The sequence below is a fragment of the Coccinella septempunctata genome, chromosome 4 (genome assembly GCF_907165205.1).
Source record: "Coccinella septempunctata chromosome 4, icCocSept1.1, whole genome shotgun sequence".
NCBI lineage: Eukaryota > Metazoa > Arthropoda > Insecta > Coleoptera > Coccinellidae > Coccinella > Coccinella septempunctata.
In genome coordinates this window covers 25,878,586-25,897,721 of record NC_058192.1, presented here as the reverse complement: position 1 = coordinate 25,897,721, position 19,136 = coordinate 25,878,586, and the positions used below count along the sequence as shown (strand labels likewise).

Genomic DNA, 19,136 nt, shown 5'->3' with positions numbered 1-19,136 from the left:
TTTGAAAGAGTTATTTTCCCTTATCCTTTTTGCGTTCCCTTCGCTGGAAGTACGATTTCTTGCCTGCGTTCAAACCCGTTGGAAACAGAAAATAGAGTAGGGAACCGTTTTCCAACACCTTGTTCTGTTTCCCCGATCTGCAATTCCGTAGTTTTGAAACTGAGCCTTGACTTCATTGCCCATTAATTGTAAGTCTTGGTTCTGGCTGGCGAACGAAGTCGTAACACCCGTGGCGCGTTTGAGATCGGATCCCCCGTTTTCTTTCCGTCGGATTCGCTCTGTGAATTCACCATTTTTGTATTGCTATTTGTATTTCATTCCGAGTAAAACCTTTTTAGGGCCAATTTCACCAAACGGTAATTAATTCTGCTCAACTTAGACTCAGATCAATATTCAAAAACTTTTTCTAACATCGACATCTGTTCAAAATCGGGGGTGTTTAGATTCTGTAAAAAAGAAAAGTGGACTGTATTATGTATTACCAGATAATTGAGTTGGAGATGGTAGTTGTAAAAACATTTATTGTATATCGTTCACAATCATGAAATGACTAAGGCACCTGCATGAAGCTAATACAGTAACTAATACAAATACTAAAAAATTCTATAGTCTCAGAGAGACATTATTCAACTAAAAACAAAGATAATTCAGAGTAGTTCAAATGAGAAGACATTTGAGGTCAGACTTAGACTTTGAGAAAGTTCGATGAATTAAAAATAAACTCAACGTTTACAGTGACAGAGCAGCCAATGATAATTGATTGAGAGAGCCTCTTTATTGCATCAGAAAAACAGAAGCTTAGAATAATGAATTTTAATGAGAAGGCTGAGTTGTAATAATGAGATGAAATATGAAAACTAAATTCTCCAAGCCTGGTCATCAATGAGATCAATATATTACATGTGGGTCGAGCAGCAATAGTCTAAATTAAATATCAGCAGAGCAAGAATATTATTAGTTAATTGAGAAGAGCAAGAATATTATAATTAATATAAATAACGTTGGTCTTGAAGAGTGCAAAATTCATCAATGAATACAACATTTAAAGAGACGGACTGCTTACAAGTAAGCACTATAAGAATGTCCATCAGAAAAATACATGACATAATTGATAAATTATGAGAGGTACATAATGAGAATACTTATGAGGGAAAACACTTATCGTTGGTTTCGAAAAGAGCAGAAGGCTTGAGAACTAATCTTTATGTCGAGCAAGATTAATGAATCTGACCATATATCTATTAAAACACGAAGTAAAATGAGATCATACCAATTGAGAGACTACACGATTACCAGAGCAGACCTTCCAGGGTGGAACCAGGACGAGAGCTGGCAACCAGAATCATGGCTTACCACCGACCGTTGAACCATATTTGAGAAGTTCACATCGTATTCTGAAGGAAAACTACTAATGCCAGGGTCCACCCTGGAGAACATAAGGATTCTGAAAATCGACAACAGTAATTAGTCATATGTAAGTTAGAAGTTAACATCAGAGTTGGCTTGAGAAATTATATAATCTGATTCAAATAAGTGAGAAAACAATAAATCAGTATTCATTATCGATGAAAAAGACATGAGAAGGTTCAATTCTAGTGCTACATACCCATTTCCATGTGAAAAAATCTAGAGAGGGCTGAAAATCTATGTAAATTATAAAATATCATAAAATACATATTTCGGATAGGGCATAAGGCATTTAATCGAGTGGTCTCGTATGAACATATCAATTGAGCAGTACTAGTCAGGATTCTGAAATAATTCACGTGGACTCATTCCACAAGAATGAAAAGAACATGAAAATGGTTAAATTGATAATTTTGAGAAGACTGAGGGTACATGACCTTTTTGAGGAGAATAATTTAGCAACAGAATTGAATGAGATGACTTGAAAGAGAATTACTTTGATGAGGTGAACAGTTAAAGAAGTTTCATAATAATCTACGTTAAAACAATGAGGAGTTACTCCAACAAAGTTAACAGAGAAAATGATAAGAGAATGTGTAGTTTTCCGCTTCAGATAACACTGAGAGAGGGGTTGCTGCTTCGGTCAATTTGTGCACCGCAGAATTGAGGCACTGTACGTAGACAAGAGCAAGGTCGGAGGGGGGCTTCGCTCAATTTTCAACACCATCTATCTGCTTTGTCTGTGAAATAAGGAGGTTATTTCACTTCATAGACATAGACTAAGGAACTACAAAACACAGACACACTCCATTTTAACTCAAGATGCGTAATCGACATGAATCGGCAAGTTTCTTTCCTTAACGCCACATACGTCTAATCTGTAATGTAGACCGTTCCTACTCCTCTTATTGTTCTACGCTTTTCATTTGACTGATTTCAGTTTATATCCCTGTGAATCGGTGGATTTTTAGAGTTTTATAAGAGTGCCTATTGTGTTCCTAGTTGCGAAACAACGAATAACGGATTTTGACTTTCACTGAATATCGCTAACACCCCAGATAACAAGGAATCCCGTCTTCGCTTCGACGCCATCAGGGTAGGTTTGCTATTTTCCCTTCAAAGAATAGCTGGCGCTGAGACATCCGAGGAAACGCTGTTACATAGTCTTTATACAATGATATCATATCATATATTTCAGAATTTTCGTAACAAGTCTAGAACAAAAACAGATGTCAGGAATTAAAGAATGTCATGTTGAAGGCAGAGCCGGAACTAGGATACTGGCGCCCGAGGCGAATTCTCATAATGCGCCCCAAAGAAATTCTATTTCTTATGTTGATTTGTATTTATCTTTCATAATCGAATACCTAGTATTTTTTGCTCGGGAAAATCTTTCCTATTTTATAGAAATTAATACATATAAAATCAAAATAAAAGGGAGACAAAATAACAATAACATGAACTATAATTTGACATTTCTTGCTTTGGTTTCTGCAAGAATATCAATGATGTCGTGATTCTTTTCTATTAATGGGACTGATATGCTAAATAAGTCAGCCTTTCCTGTCCAGTTGAACGGGTTTTCACGAATTTCAATTTGTTGAAAGAACGTTAATATGTAGCTGTGGCAGCTGTAGTTACTGATACAGTCAAGAATATTTTGAGTGGCCACAAATTTATATGGATCTGAATCGGAACTATACTTCAATGCTTTCCTGTTCAGTTCGCCAAGTATAAAGTCTTGCAAACATATTCCCTCGAGAAAGCTGTCTTCAGCAACTTCTGGCAAAACACTGAATCTTTCTTCAAGTTGCACTGAAATGGAGTTCATTACTTGAATGATGTCCTTTTTCAGCTTATTCTTCTAGTCAAAATTGAATGTTCAATTGGAGAGAATACTGTTTTTTTTTATTATTTTTATTTTGCGCCCCCAGATCGCTAGCGCCCGTGGCGACCGCCTCTCTCGCCACGCCCTCGTTCCGGCTCTGAGTTGAAGGACTTGCAAAGACGGAACTTTGTTACGATTTCGGAACATAAGTGATAGAGCTATTGCGATGCTACAAATACATTTGTTTTGATTCACACACTCGCACTCGAACTGACCAATGGCATAGCGGGTGCAAAATTCATGCACGGAATGTCTTAATGCGTACCGTATCCGTATCCATGCTAGTTGACATGTGCGAAGCTCAAGTTTTTTTCTGTAGAACGGACAAATATTTCATTCACTTCTGGATTCGGGGTTCTTCGAGATTTAAATTAATTATTTTCCTCCACAGCTTTTAGTATTACTATGGTAATCTCTTCCTGTCTTTTTGTGGGCTACTTTGATGCACCTTAAATAATATATGAGTACTCAATATGTAGGCAACAATAAATTAATTCGTTCATATCGATACATAGAATATACTGAAGTGCTGACAATTATGGTGAAAGCTATTCTGAAATTGGCTCTTTTTATCATTTTATCGTTCCTTTATTGTTGCAGAATATCATTCAGTTATTACAAGGCGTTGTTGTATCTTCGATAGAAGAATTCAAGGACAGAGGGGAATATACCTGCATCATTATATCTGAACTTGTGGATACAGAAGATTACAACCAATACGAAGGTGAGACCCTTAAACTAAATATGATATTATTGAAATCAGAAACAACTCGAATATACAGGGGGATTCACTGCGATGGCCTGTGAGACGATTATGGAAAACTATTCGCAATTTTGTGCTGAAAATTATCATGTTGGTGTTTGTTTACGGTAATGAACCGTCTCCCTTAAATATTTCCAGACATATGCAACGGCCGGCTTTACCGGAAACAGCCTACTACATACTCCCTTATTTCAAATAGCACACTAAGCACACTCAGTATATCAGACTTACTTTGCTGATTTGATGACATTTTCAACAGTATACCTTTGGTAAAAACTCAAATGGTTTATTAGTTATTGGAATTCTTATGAAAAAAATATGGAAAAGCAGTAGGCCACACTTTTTTGACTGTTTTTGCTGAGGTGGTTTCTTTCAGAAATATCATTACCATTTTCAATTTTGACAATATGTATTACTATAACACTGTTAGCTGTTCGGACCTCAAATATACAGGGTGTTTATGAGAAGATCATTCCAACGAAGAATCGAATTCATTAAAACTCAAGATTTTCAAACTGGAACCCACTTTTTTTTATCATTTCAGTACAGTATACATAAAAAGTGGGAGCTTAACTAAATAAACTCCATTAAATGCCGAAACTATGTATCGGAACATCGAATTTTAATTTCCTTCTGTGGTTGTTGGAAGTCGAGACAAATCAAGTAGTTCCTTATTTCAAGTTTTTCCTTGATATTCACATGACTGTAGGAATGTGGATGGTCAAAGAACTATGTACTTCCAACTAACGACGTTTCGTGAATATATTTTCACAGAGATTTGATGTGTTCTCGCACAAAACAATACCGGCTAAATTAGCTCTTTACATAACTTTAAAGAATACACAAAATTACAAAAAGAGACAACTACACCAACATGAGTAATCACTTGAATTTATCATTCACAATTTTCCTATTTATTCATTTGTTGAATTTTTTTTTAATCAAATTAATAAATAAACTTGATGGAAACACCTACCAAGGTTGAAATTATGTTTTCTACCGTATTGATGTTAGATACGATTTACTGAACAGAAACTTATAGAAATTCGGGTTATAATACTAAAAACCTCATTTATTCACCATTTCTTTACCCATACAGCTTGGTTGTATCCATCCTGTGTTGCATGTCTTGGAAAAACTCCATGAATTGTCCCTTTTTGCTGAATACCTCAAATCGAATGTTCATAATGCTGAATGATACTAATATTTATTGCCTCAATGTTGAGGCGTTATTGGATTCATGATACTAATATATTTTTATATGATACAGGGTGAATCTTGGCAATAGAACGGTGTTTGAGTAGACAATACTCAATCAATTTCGGTGGGAATTATTTATTACTATGAATTGAAAGTTACTGACATGCCTGAAAATATATTTAGGTACAAAAATTATATCTTGAATGCGAGTTTCATGCCGAAGCTAAAAATCATCCATCGTTGACTCTTACAGCAGTGGCTCATCTATCGAATGAATTTCATTTGTAAGCGCATCTTTCATCTCGGTCAGGTCTCGAGGCAATTTAAATGCCAAAATGGAGGTTAAAAATTCCCAAATACAGGTTAACAATCTTCACATCAATATTCAAATAAGGTCGAATTAAACGAAATCGGTTTAACATCCGCCGACGTTTCGGTTCTTCAAAATCTTCTTCAAGGGCTCTGCGAAAAACAGTGGTACAACAGATAATATTTTGATTAGCAAACATTGAACACAAATATGAAAAATTTCTCAATTTGAAAAATATAAAAAATGATTTAAAAACAGTTGAAATTGATGAAAAAACAGTCTGCATTTCGCAAAGACTACAATTCATGATTTTTATATATAGCTTATTAAGCAAAAAGGACATAGGTCCAAACGAGTAAAGTTACACGAATCACTTTGAATTCCTTGAAACAAATTATACGATTTTCACAAAATGAGTTTTTAAACCACTACACGTGTTTCGCTATCTCAATAGCATCTTCAGGTTCGTGAGAGTGCACTCCTGAAATCGGAATTTTCGTAACGGAATGTACTCTATTCTCTTTTCTCAAAGGAGTCTGCTGGCCATGCCATGGAAATTTAGCACATTCGACTCTGTTTAGGACGAAAATGTGGGGTTATGACGGTTGTCCAAGCATTTTTGGCTTTTAAAGCAGCGCTACGTTGTCTGTTCTATATGAAGGTATTGTTATGGTTTGAGTTTTCCCAATATAATATTGTTTTGTTTAGTTTGTCCAATGAGTATTAGGAATTAGAAGAAATTTATTCATCATAGATGCTATGTTAGGAAATTTTGGGATGGCATGGAAACATAAAAAAAATAGAGAGTTGTCAGTCAGAATATTTTTTAGAAAAGTCAGTTATTTTAGTGGACAATTAAATATTTTCGATAAGTTACGATTCCTTTGATTTGAATATCAAGTTTCTGTATAATATAAAATGAAGGTATAATAAACGGATCGTAACAGTACCTACACATATTTCTCACAGTGTCAATTTACTTCAGAAAATAAATGAATGTGAAAACAGTGACGCACTTAAGTCCCTGCTATAAGTCATTATTTTTTCTGAAGGAAAGCTTTCTCACCGTTTGAATGCAACAAGGTAAGACTATAAATTGCCAAATTATTTCATAATTTCGTATTTAGGTTTATTACACTCCCTCCTAAATCCGCCACCTACGCACAATTATCGCAAATAAACAAAAATTTTATGGAAATATTCTTATTTTTGATTTACAATTTTATTCGTCCCAAAAAATAGGGGTTGCATTTAAGATTTCAAAGTTATCGCCTCCCTTGACCTTCGATGGTTAATGGCCGGGCGGAATTCAGAACTACCGAATACGTCCTACAGCGATATCAAAGCTCTAAATTTTTTTCTCTGCTATGCGTTATTTTCAAGTGAAAACAAAATTCTAAACGAATCATCTTTATATTTTGTCTACTGTTGATTTATAGCTGCAGCTTCAACAATCTTCTAATTCCAGTTCATTGCTTCATAATGGGACAAAAATACCCCATTTAATCATGTCATGAAATTTATGTTGAAAAAACATTTTAATTGTAATAATTTTCTTCCAGATTGGCTGTCGTCTTATAAAATATTGACAGTTGACATTAACTGGTTAAGCCTTTCGGTGAGTCGATATAAAATACTCAGCCTTAGGCCTCATCTTTTGTGCTCAGATGATTCGATCGATGAATTGGGTTACCCATCGGATCTAGTTGTGGATGTACCAACCAGTTTGACCCAAGATGTTACTTATGATTGAACCATTTTTTTGAGTAATATTTTCCATGTGAATTTGAAGATTTCAGGTTCTCAGGAAATTTTAATTTGTTTTTGTTCGTGATGTTCTGTCCATTATTATGTGATTTTGAATGAATGACTCAGGATTTTTTGCAGTTTATTCAAATATTTAGATTTTTAGCAAACTTCTCTATTCCAATAAAAAGTTGAAAAATGTAATCTGCCTAAATCACCTGTTAAATCGAAATATCATTGTTTTCCTGTTATTTGATTGATTCTATATTTTATTGTTGTAGGAATTTTATATACATTTTCTAAGTTCTATATTCACAAATTAATGTGAAATAAAAGTATTGTTCTTTCCTATTGTGGATTTTCATGCTTTTCCCAAATGGTTGCACAAATAACTATTTTATTGTATTCGCGTCATATACACATACTTTTTATTGAGTATAACAATCCAACACTAAATTATATTATAGCATGTACTTCACAATTTTTTAAAAACAATGAGACATTTTTCTTGCCTTTTATCCAGCAATTCATAATAAGTTTTTCCGGCTCTTGCAATCTCTCTATATGAAAGTGTTCCCGCTATTTGAAATTCTAGTTTTTCAGCCAGTTTCTGAGATATATTCGATGTAAAAACTGCAACTACTGCTCCTGGTCTGGGTTCATTAGGTAACATAACATCCGTCAAGCTCTGTTTTACATTTTCACCAATATGTAATTGTTTTGCTAGAGCAATAGTAGCAGTTGCTAGTTTTGTTGCCAACTGTTTTCCTTTATATTTTGGAGCTGTAGCTAGGAACATCAATTCTAAGTAACAATTGCATCCGCATTTGCTGAAAAGGTCAGTAACACTATCAGCTCGTTCACAGCATATTATTAAGTCTTTTGCTGACTGAGTTTTGAAAACTTTGGAATATCTTTCATAAAAAGAGCATTCTCCATCATCAGTCTGAAAAAAAAAATTGAGAATTAACATGAAACCAAATTTTTCGATAGTGTTGTGTGGCTCTTTAATTTACACCAAGAGTTTTTACCTGAAAACAACCGGTTGAAAAATTATTCAACGGGTTTTATCCGTACGTATTATCGGGATCTCGAATATCGTGGCGATAAGCTCCTCTGAGGCTCTGAAACATCGGGTTGCTTTTTGGTGTGAATAAGATCCCATTATTGGATTGACGTGGCCGATACTTGATGAAAATCCATAATTGAATTTGAAACAGATTATTCGATTTTCATAAAATGAGTTTTCGTACCTCGACACGCGTTTCGCTATCACAATAGCATCTTTAGGTGGGTGGAAGTAAACTAAAATATTCGGTAATCGGTACCGAAACAAAATTAAAGCAAGCATTTGACTCTACTCCTAATAATCTAGAGGGGGGGTAATTTTGGGACAGGAACAAATCGGACTGAAGCTAGTAGTAACGGTAATTTCCGGAAACGGTAGAGCAATTACGGCACAGGTAGCGATCGGAAGATCGGTCATTGAATAATATAGAAAATGGAACTTTCTATTAGTTCATAATAAAGTCTTTATTCCTCGATGTTATGTTTATGTTTTTCAGATTTTGACATATAAAGTGGCGCTTTTTAGAACTCATTGACGACTTGAAAAGTTGTGTGTAAGTTCACGTAATACAAGAGACCGATTTGATGAATATTTTGTAAACGAGTCAACTGCCCTGGCCCTGGCAAAATCAAATGGTTTAATAATTTATGTATTATTCCATGTAACGCAGTACTTTTTTATTCCGTATAATCCTACTTCGCGCACTAATAAAAATGGTTCACTTAGCCAAAGCTCTTTCTTTTTCTTCTGAATCACATCCTTCAGAAAATATATTAACAATTTTTTCCCAACATTTTTTCAGAATACGATTGAAATATTCGGGTGATTCCATATCCCACAACAGAATTCTCTTTTCCACTTCATCGATGAAAATTTTGATATCGATGTTATAGAGTTCCTTTTCGAAATTTCTTAATCCGTCCTCACGCAGCTACCAACGCATGTGTACTGGACCACAGATTACAGAGTAGAATGGTACTGGACGCTACCATTGGGACCCTAGTTCTACGCTTCTACGCGCGAGTGGAGATCCCTGCGATCAGAGATTATAATCTTTGCCTGCGATTGCTTGCTTCGAACTTGCGATTTTATTGCACGTGCGAATGCATGTGGACGGCAAAGATAACTAACTCCAGAGACAAACTCTCTCTGTCTTCTCTTCTCTTTGTCTCTGTAACTCTATAATCTTTGGTGGACGGGATCTACTGTGCTCTAGTATCTCGACACGCGAAGTGAATCGCGCGTTTACGCTGCATCTGGACAGGCTCTATGAGCGAAGCTGAGCGTTTTCAATGCTAAATGACAAGCTACGTCACTCGATTCGTAGCCATAAAGTAAGTCAAGTATGTCATAAAGTAAGTCAAGTATGGGTCTGTTCTGTGTTCGTAGCTTGTCTTCGCATTCGGTGGCCGGTCAGCCTGAAGTTTTGTACTATAGTTGGCGAGCTGATTTACTCAAGCGTCGTGGAGACCTAGTGGATTTTGAAGATTAGATGGTAGAGAGAAAAAAAGGTTCTATGATGTATGCACTTTCAGCGGTGGGTAAAGCGTCTGCAGGGACTCAAAGATGTAAAAAAAAATCGTCAGGTGTACATACTCCAGGGTGTCAGATTGAGATACTGTATATATGCTTTATGTGTCTCTGATAATGAATTCATGCTTATCTGACAGTTTGTGCGGTGGGACTGGCCGTACGGAAGAGTTGAAAATGGTAAAAAAAAAATTCCGGCGTGTCAGATTTTTGGAGGATATGTTAATTGGACCCAAAGGAGGCTACTTTTCAAGGGACTGACAATTTGGACATGACGCAAGGTCACAGCGGTCCTTTGAAAATGTAAAAAAAAATCGTTACTTGTACATACTCGAGCGTGTCAGATTTTCATACAGATGGTTAATCTGGGTGTTGTAGACGTGTTGACCCATTAATCTGACACGAATCAGGGGGGTTTCTTAATCTGACACTTTGAAGATGATAAAAATCCCTTTTTTTTCGAATATTTCCCTCTCTGTACTTCTAATCGTTTTTGTATTCATTATGAAAGTTGTAGATAATAAAATTCTACACAACTTTTGTCTGAAGCAATTTTACATACTCTTAAGCATTCTCGAGTTAGAGGGCGAGAAGCTTAGCCACACATGCGAAAGGGCAAGATCAATGTAGAATCCCAGTCTAATCTTCAATTGTCAAAATGACAAGGTATTTCTATGATGACAATTTCGAAATTAGTCACCAAAATTTTAGTATTGTCTGTGACTGAACCTTAGAATGTACTATTTTTCAACGAGTGAATTTTCGCTTCAGCATGATGTATCGCTAAACACCTCGCATTAATCGCCATATATCTCAAAAACGTTTGAACGTAGAAAAAATAGCTTGGGACAAAATTTGTAGAAAATGTAATGCTCTACAACTTTTATGATGAATGCGAGAGAGATTTGAAGCCCAGGAGAGGAGATAATTAAAAAAAAACTGATTTTCGTGACCTTTATAGCCAATTTCTATTGTTTCGGCTTGCTAAAATTGTCAGATTATATTTTTTTTGTTATTCTTGAATCATTAGCCTCAAAATAAGAAAAAACGCCACCGTGCTCGAGAATGTACACGTGACGGTTTTTTTGCAACTTTGGCGCCCTCCTTGTCAGATTAAGAGAATATATACTTTCCAACATGTAATGAACCACATATATCTTAATCTGACACGCTCGAGTATGTACAATGATCGTTTTTTTTTTTACTATTCTGACAGGCTGTCCTAGACAATTCCTCCTATATACAGGTCTAATTTTTGGTAGAGGTACTCTACAGGGTCCAAGGTATGTACCCTTATCTTAATCTGACACGCTCGAGTAAATTCCGAATTTCCCTCTTCGGCTCCCCTCTTCGGTTTTGTGCCGAAATGTACCGATGAAAAATTTTTGTAACTCTAATTAAAATACGGATTTCAGTTCGGGAGGCTCGTAGACATGCTCACTGCCCACTTTGAAAATTGCAATTTTTCTTATTTCAATGTTTTGTACTAGTATTGTACCGAAATATACCGTCAAGAAAAAGTTTCGTACCCTGAGATAAAGGGGGGCTAGAGACATGCTTTCGAAATAATGAAATTTCGATTTCCGCAACAAGCTGAAACATGTGTTTCGTACCGAAATGTACCTTAACAAAAACGGCACTTTTCTCAACCCTGAGGTTGATCTTTATATGGATAAAGTACTGAAGCCTCGAAGGGTGTTTTGTTCACAACTTGGAATATGTGATATTTTTAAGCGCCACCGTTTTATACTTCTCGAATACTGAAATGAACCTCCGATAAAATGTTTTGTATCCCCAAATAAAATGAGTGAATTACCAACTCGCCTTCTGTTATCTTACCATTTCTGTAGTAGGATTCAATTATAAAATCTTTTTGTACTTCTCTCCAGCCACCCCATTTGAAACCCTCCAAAGACCCCTCAATCTCAGGGTACAAAACTTTTTCTTGACGGTACATTTCGGTACAAAACTAGTACACATGTTTCACCTTGTTTTGGAAACCGAAATCTCATTATTTCGAAAAGATGTCTGCAGCCCCCTCCAATTTGAAACCCTCCTACTCCTAAGACCCCTCCTACTATAAAACTGGTACCTACCAACGATAGAAGGCACTGGCAAATGGGTATCGCATTTATAGTTCACCTCGAGACGTTGAAGCAGGTAGCTGTGTTGAATGATACCAGTGCGATACGTCATCTCTCGTGTTGTAAAAGAGAAAGTCGAAGTGAAAGTGTACACTAGCGATGCAGTGCGATACGTCATCTCTCGTGTTGTAAAAGAGAAAGTCGAAGTGAAAGTTGACACTAGCGAAGCTACGGAATTTTTTATTCCGTCTACGAAACTTCCGAAGTTTTTTGTAAGTTCTATAAGTGTATGCGTTATAGAGCGGAAATTCGTTCAAATTCAGTGTGTTCAGTGTAGAGTCCAGATCACCTCCAAGATCGCTGGTTCCACGGATATCACTGGTGAGTCGATTTATTTTTCTCATAGTATAGAAAATATATAACTTAGCCATTTTTCTTTTGTCTTGAAAAATTTTATTTCCAATTTCTTTGAGTAGCAAAGTAATTATTAATTAGATTCTAAAATGTCTGACCATTCGGACTGCGATTCCGTAATGGAAGAAGACGCGCCAGAAATCGCTAATGTCGTGTCCGAACACGATATTTTGAGAGAGGAGAACGCAAGTTTGAAAGCGAGGGTGAATGAGTTAGATAGATGCGTATCTAGCTTAGTTGCTGAGATTAAAAATCTCAGGGAGAGGCTCGAGTTGAAGGAGGGAAATAAGGAAAGTTACTCCAAAGCACTCAAGAAGAACATTATTTTGAAAAATGTCCAAGAAGTGAACTTACCGGTTCAAAAACAGAAGATGGAGGTGGTCAAAACCCCTCAAACCAAAATTTCCCCACCCGCCAAAAGAGTGAGAAAGGATAGCTCCTCGTCAAATGAAGATACAAACAAGAAGAGAGTCTTGGAAACCCCAGACCAAGAGAAAACCACTCCAGTGGAGAGAAAAGAAAAAATCCCCCCTGTGACCCTGAGAGGTACGTCCGAATGGACTTCAATTTCGAACGCGTTAATGCGAAACGGTATTAAATACCAAAGAGCGACGACAGTAAAGGACGGTATAAGAATCGTCCCACAAAGCGCCGATGATCATAGAAGGATGACGGACTTCCTTCATAAAATAAATAGGGAGTTTTACACTCTTCAACGGGAGGAAGAAAAGAAAATATACGCGGTAGTGAGATACCTACCGCTGGATGCAGATATCCCGACGATCCTTGACGACCTCAAGGATCAAGGGATCGTCGATGCTGAGGTCATAAGGATGACCTCAAATAAAACAAAACAGCCGATGCCCTTATTGCTGGTTAAAACCCAGAATAAGGATATCTTCGAGGTGAAAAGGCTCTACAACATGAACTGTGTTGTTGAACCTAAGAGAAGGACGATTGGGCCTGGACAATGTTACCGCTGTCAGCGATATGGACATGCCCAAAGTAAGTGCACTTTTCCATGGAGGTGCGTGAAATGCTCCGGTAATCACAGCTCCAAGGAGTGTACGCTTACCAGGGAGAACGAGGAGCGAAATGCCTCTTGTGTTCTCTGCGGAGAGCAAGGACATCCAGCCAGCTACAAGGGATGTAGCGAATGGAAATTGGTCACTAAAAAGACCAAGAGATCGCCAAGATCGAACCAGACCAGCTCGAGGCCAACACAAAATACACCGAGGCCATCCCAAAACTCTTCGGAAGTGAAGAAACCCCAGGAAACTGCAACCAAAGCAGTCAAAGAGACGAAGAAACCAGAGAAAAAGACGGAAAAGGCAAAAACCGTCAAAAAAGCCGAAACCAGAAAAGGAATTTCTGGAATCACTGAGGAACTGGATAAGTTCACGAAAAACCTCCTCAGCACGATGATGCAGAATCTGGAGAAAGAGATTGAAAAGAAGATGCAGCAAATTATTAAGAATATTTAATGGCTGATACGACGATAAAGAACAATCTCATAATCGTCTCTTGGAACGTCGAAGGATTGAGAGCCCGCAGACCAGAATTCGAAGAACTGATTGAAGAGAAGAGACCGGATGTCATAGCTCTCCAAGAAACAAGACTTAACCCCAACGTTCGGATAGCATTTCCCAATTACGATATCTACAGAAATGATAGACCTAACAGCACAGGTGGCGTTGCTATACTGGCTAGAAGGAATATGGATCACCATTTCGACCAAATATTCAATGGTCAAGAAGTAGAAGCAATATCGATTATTGTGAATACCAATCGAGGACAAGTGAAGATTATTTCGACTTATAAATCACCGGATAAGGACATGCTGGAAGAGGATCTAAAAATGCTACTAGTAGGAAGACACCCGAAAATCATAATTGGTGATCTTAACTGCAAATCGCAGGAATGGAACAGTAGGGTGGAAAATACCAATGGGAGAAGACTGAAGATTTATGCTGAAAAACTTAATGCAGTTGTGATAGGACCTGATATACCGACCTACATACCAAGAGTAAATGGACTACCCGATGTACTGGACATTGTCGTAATGAAAGACATCACTGAAGAAATCAGCATTGATACAATAGAAGACGGAACTTCAGACCACAATCCCATAGAATTCATAGTGGGACATGGCCCAAGAAACGAAGAAGAGACACAAACCAAGGATCGCACAGACTGGGAAAAATATAAGAATTTACTTCAGGAGAAAATCACGGAAATTCCCCAAATAAACACCAGGGATGAATTAGATGAAGCAGTTGAAAAATTGGAAAATCAAATAAAAGAAGCCTATGAAGAAAGCACCAAGAGAATAAGGAAACCAATTCCGAAACATTCACATGGAGATACGCCAAGGGATATAAAGGAACTTATAAAAAAGAACAGAAGACTCAGGAAAATCTACAGAACAACAAAAAGAGAAGAAGACAAGAAGAAACTGAATAAGCATAGTCAGATATTGAAAAATGCTTTAACAGAACTGCGTAATAACAGATGGCACCAGAGATTAAGGGAACTGAATACAATAGATCACTCGGCTTGGAAAATGCAAAAACGCTTACGACGAGAACGGACAGTTATACCTCCACTGCATGGAGCAAACGGAATGGTATATACGAGACTTGAAAAAGCCGAAGCACTTGCCGACTCAATTGAGAGAGAAGCCAGAATAAATTACAGAAATGATGATGACAATGAAGATCTAGAAGAAGAAGTGGAGGCAAACGAAGAACTGATGATGGAACCACTGGAAACCGAAATCATTCCAAAACCGGCTTCACCAACAGAAATCAAAGAGATAATAATGAAACTGAAAAACCGGAAAGCACCAGGAGAAGATAGGATAACGAATTATATGTTGAAGAAATTGCCTAGAAAAGGAATAGCAGCCTTGACGAATATAACAAACGGAGTGATGAGGACCGAATACTACCCAAAGAGATGGAAAACTGCAGAAATGATAGTTTTCAACAAGCCTGGAAAGGAACGGAAATTTCCTCAAAATTATAGACCAATCAGCCTATTATCAGCACTAGGAAAAGTCGTCGAGAGGGTTATCGCCAAAAGGCTGAATGAGGAAACAGAAATGTTGAAGATAATTCCACCCGAACAATTTGGATTTCGACGAGAACACTCGACTGAACTCCAATTACTACGGCTCATAGAATACGTCACCGAAGGAATGCAGACCAAACAGACCACAGGATTAGTTCTGATGGATATCGAGAGAGCTTTTGATAGAGTATGGCACGAAGGCCTAATCTACAAGATGAAAAAAGCAGGATATTCGACCAAGCTATGCAAGATTATAAGGAACTATCTGAGGAATAGAAACTTTTATGTGAAAATAGATGGAGCAACCTCTCAAATCAGACAATTGGAAGCGGGAGTGCCTCAAGGATCGGTACTTGGACCTCTGCTTTATGTAATATACGTCTATGATATCCCGAAGAATGCTAGAAATATGCTCACATTGTACGCAGATGACACAGGAATAGCGTTCAGACATCGACGCCCAGAGATCATACACCGGAGACTGCAGGAAGCCATAGATGAATTACTCAAATGGTGCATCAAATGGAAAATCCAAATCAATGGAAGAAAGACTCAAGCAATATTACTGCAAAAGAGAAGATTGAGGATGGAAGAAAACCTTGAAGTTGATGGAGAAGAGGTTGAATGGAAAAATGAAGCAACATACCTAGGAGTGACGCTTGACAGAGGACTTACATGGAAAAACCACATCAAATGTGCAGTTGATAAAACAAAAGCCGCAATGAGTAAACTTTATCCACTCATAGGCAGAAGAAGTCATATGAATAAGAACATCAAGTTGACGATGATTAAAACAATTGCGCGACCACAACTCACATATGGATCGGCGGCATGGGGCTTCGCAGCCAAGACCCATATCAAGAAAATACAGGCCACTGAGAATAAACTCCTTAGAATGGCGATGGACGTACCCTGGTTTGTTAGGAACAAACAAATCTACAAGGACTTGGAATGGGAACCAGTTACAGAATTTATGAAGAGAAAGGCGGAAAGGATATTCGACAAAGCCAAACAACATCCAAATGAGGAACTACGAAGATTAGTCGACTACGATCCAACGGAAGAAGCTAGAAGGTCAAGAACCTACTACCGAAGACCCAGAGATCAGGTAAGGATTTAAATGTAACCAAAGAAGAGCTTAACCTATAAAAGCTATAGGCAGCATACAAATATCAACACGACTATGATCGTGTGAGAGTCCAGAAACCATAAGAGTCAACTGGTTAATAGGCAAAATGCCCGGAACCTATGAAGAAGCAGTTAAGGGTTTTTAGTGGGTCTCGAGCTCGGAGAGTGAGAATCCCCACACTGTTCCCCCTCAGGAGAGGGTGTGTTCGTCTGTTTGCAGATTTTCCCCCTGCTACACCAAAAAAAAAAAAAAAAAAATGGGTATCGGACAACGTCGTAGGGCGTTCTAACCCGAATATATATATATATATATATATACCTACCAAACTTAAGCGTTAAAACAAGTGCAAAATTGTGTCGTCTGGTTGCAAAACCGGCCAACTCCTCAATTTTCGGAGAAAATATCTGTTTATTTTACTAAGTCCTTTACTAACATTTCCACCCATTGGCAATGAGAAACCATAACAAAGCCGGTCAACTCCGTGCGTTTTGGGGGTTAGAAAACTCCAATGTGCTGCAAAAGCGGCCACATCCACTCGTCAGTGTTTTTCAAAACCGGTCATCTCCAAATTCAACAGGTAGGCAGGTGGCGCTAGTGTTCCCACTTCTCATACCACGTCTTACGATAGCTTAGTTTGTTTTCATGTTATTGTTGCTCACTGAAAGTTGTGTTTAAACGTGTAATAATGGAGAAATTCGTTGATACAGTTCCTGCAAGTCAAGCCAGAAGATGACGATTTAGCCCCTCGAGTGTAAAGTTTCGTTTCAACTATGTTATATATATAATTATATATTTTTTTTATAAGTTTACTCAACCTAAAATAAAGTTCAGTTACACAGAAACATTGTGAATGATTTTTCTTGGCTAAAACCCCGCTATTTGATGTAAATTTTATAGATATTTTAAGCTTTAGTTTGTTGCAAAACCGGCCAACTCCAAAGTGGGTTGCAAAACCAGCCAAATCCTAACTATAATTTTGAATTTCCCCCTCCCAGCACCTTCCCCCAGATTCTCTTATGGTGCTCTAAAACCTACTATCCTAGTGACACATTAATAACGAGAGATTTGGATCCTATCTCCAATTCCCTAGTTTCGACAAAAAATCGTCTTTCCTGAAAAATTTTCTGTTATGGAGATGACCGGTTTTGCAACCAGACGACACAATTAATGACCACACTCTTCAACGATGCCATGCATTTCAAGGTTACCAAATTCGCCTGTAGCTTGAAAAAATATTAAGATCTGTGCAATAGGGGTATACGACTAATGCCGTTTTTACAAAGGTACATTTCGGTACAAAACTAGTACATATGTTTCAGCTTGTTTCGGAAATCGAAATTTCATTTATTCGAAAACATGTCTCCAGACCCTCCCCAGTAAGAAACCCTCTCATGACACCCTTGATCTTTGGGTACAAAACCTTTTCTTGAGAAGTCTAAATTGAAGGCGCGTTTCCTGCAGTTCAATTTAGATTTCCACCAATCCATTTTCGTTGTTGTATAACATGTACTTCCTTACTGGAATCTAGATCTTTCCGATATTTGAAAAAAAAATGAATTTAAACTCTTGAGTCAATATAAGTACCTTATCGCAATAAATTTTATTGAATGCTACGGCTGCCACTCTGTTTTCTTTTGTATCGATTGCAACAACAGAAACACCTTCATTCGCTACAGCTAGACAAATTTCTCCCCATTCCTTTCTTGCTTCAGGATTGTTTGGGAGCCCGCAAGCAGTGGCAGTAGTTTCTTCCATGAAAAATACATCCTGGAGTAGTTCCAAGCTTTCCTTGAGATATTCCTTAGTCAGAGATCGGATCTCAATATCTCCTAGAATTGATTCATTATGTAAACATATAAGAAGTTTAAAAACTCAAATAATTACAATAAGGAGTTGTACGAGGTTCAGTAAAGTTAATTAAGAAATTATTCACGTCAAGAATTCTTATTTACGAAGCGTGGAAATTTCGTAGTTCAATTATTAAATTATTATTTGGGCAAAATAGTTGAAAAATTTCTTCCTGGAATTAAGCGCACAAAAATTAACGTGAAAGTTTTTGCAAAAATCGAATGCAAATTGTCAAAAAAGAATCAAGTTTTTCAGTTCTAGCAGTTTGTATAATGAGATGTCTGCGGCCCCTGGACATACATAAAATTCTCTGTAGGTTAGACTCATTAAACAGTGTTAATCTATGTCTGTATCTCCTGCGACGTACAGTGCATCTCAAATTCGGTGTCCCCTAAGCAGTGGCGGATTATCCCAGAAGCGCACTAAGCGCGCGCTTAGGGCCCCCAACTAAAGAGGGGCCCCCCGCCTCTCCGAAAAATATCCGTTTCCGTCGGACCGAAATTTTTTTGTCAGAATTTCAATACAGATCATAAGAATTGCACTCCACCCGACCCTGCTTTCTTATCCGTTTGGGCCACCGTGGTGATGTTAGCTCCCGGCCGGCCAGCTCCAAAACGACTATTCCACCACGGTCAATACCGTATCTACCGTATCGATGCTGCAATCGATTAATTTT

At 37.5% G+C, this 19,136-nt stretch overlaps 2 protein-coding genes across 5 annotated transcripts in view; one reads left to right on the top strand and one right to left on the bottom strand.

Annotated features, from left to right (window-relative positions):
- Positions 1–7,665, top strand: part of LOC123312253 (interaptin) — a 17,090-nt gene extending 9,425 nt beyond the window's left edge. For both annotated transcript variants that reach the window (XM_044896585.1, XM_044896584.1), the window contains exons 9-10: positions 3,896–4,019; positions 7,131–7,665. In XM_044896585.1, coding sequence (XP_044752520.1) covers positions 3,896–4,019; positions 7,131–7,321 — 315 coding nt within the window. In that variant the 3' untranslated portion in view covers positions 7,322–7,665. The remainder of the gene's footprint in view (positions 1–3,895; positions 4,020–7,130) is intronic.
- The window catches only part of LOC123312261, a 27,858-nt gene continuing 14,149 nt past the window's right edge, over positions 5,428–19,136 (bottom strand). Inside the window, exons 2-4 of one of the 3 annotated variants that reach the window (XM_044896599.1) lie at positions 18,197–18,441; positions 7,827–8,260; positions 5,428–5,720 (exon numbers count right to left, since the gene is read on the bottom strand). In XM_044896599.1, the coding sequence (XP_044752534.1) occupies positions 5,582–5,720; positions 7,827–8,260; positions 18,197–18,367 (744 nt within the window). In that variant the 5' untranslated portion in view covers positions 18,368–18,441 and the 3' untranslated portion in view covers positions 5,428–5,581. Of the gene's footprint in view, positions 5,721–7,719; positions 8,261–18,196; positions 18,442–19,136 lie in introns of those variants that run through there. The other 2 variants (XM_044896597.1, XM_044896598.1) reach the window with 2 other exon arrangements.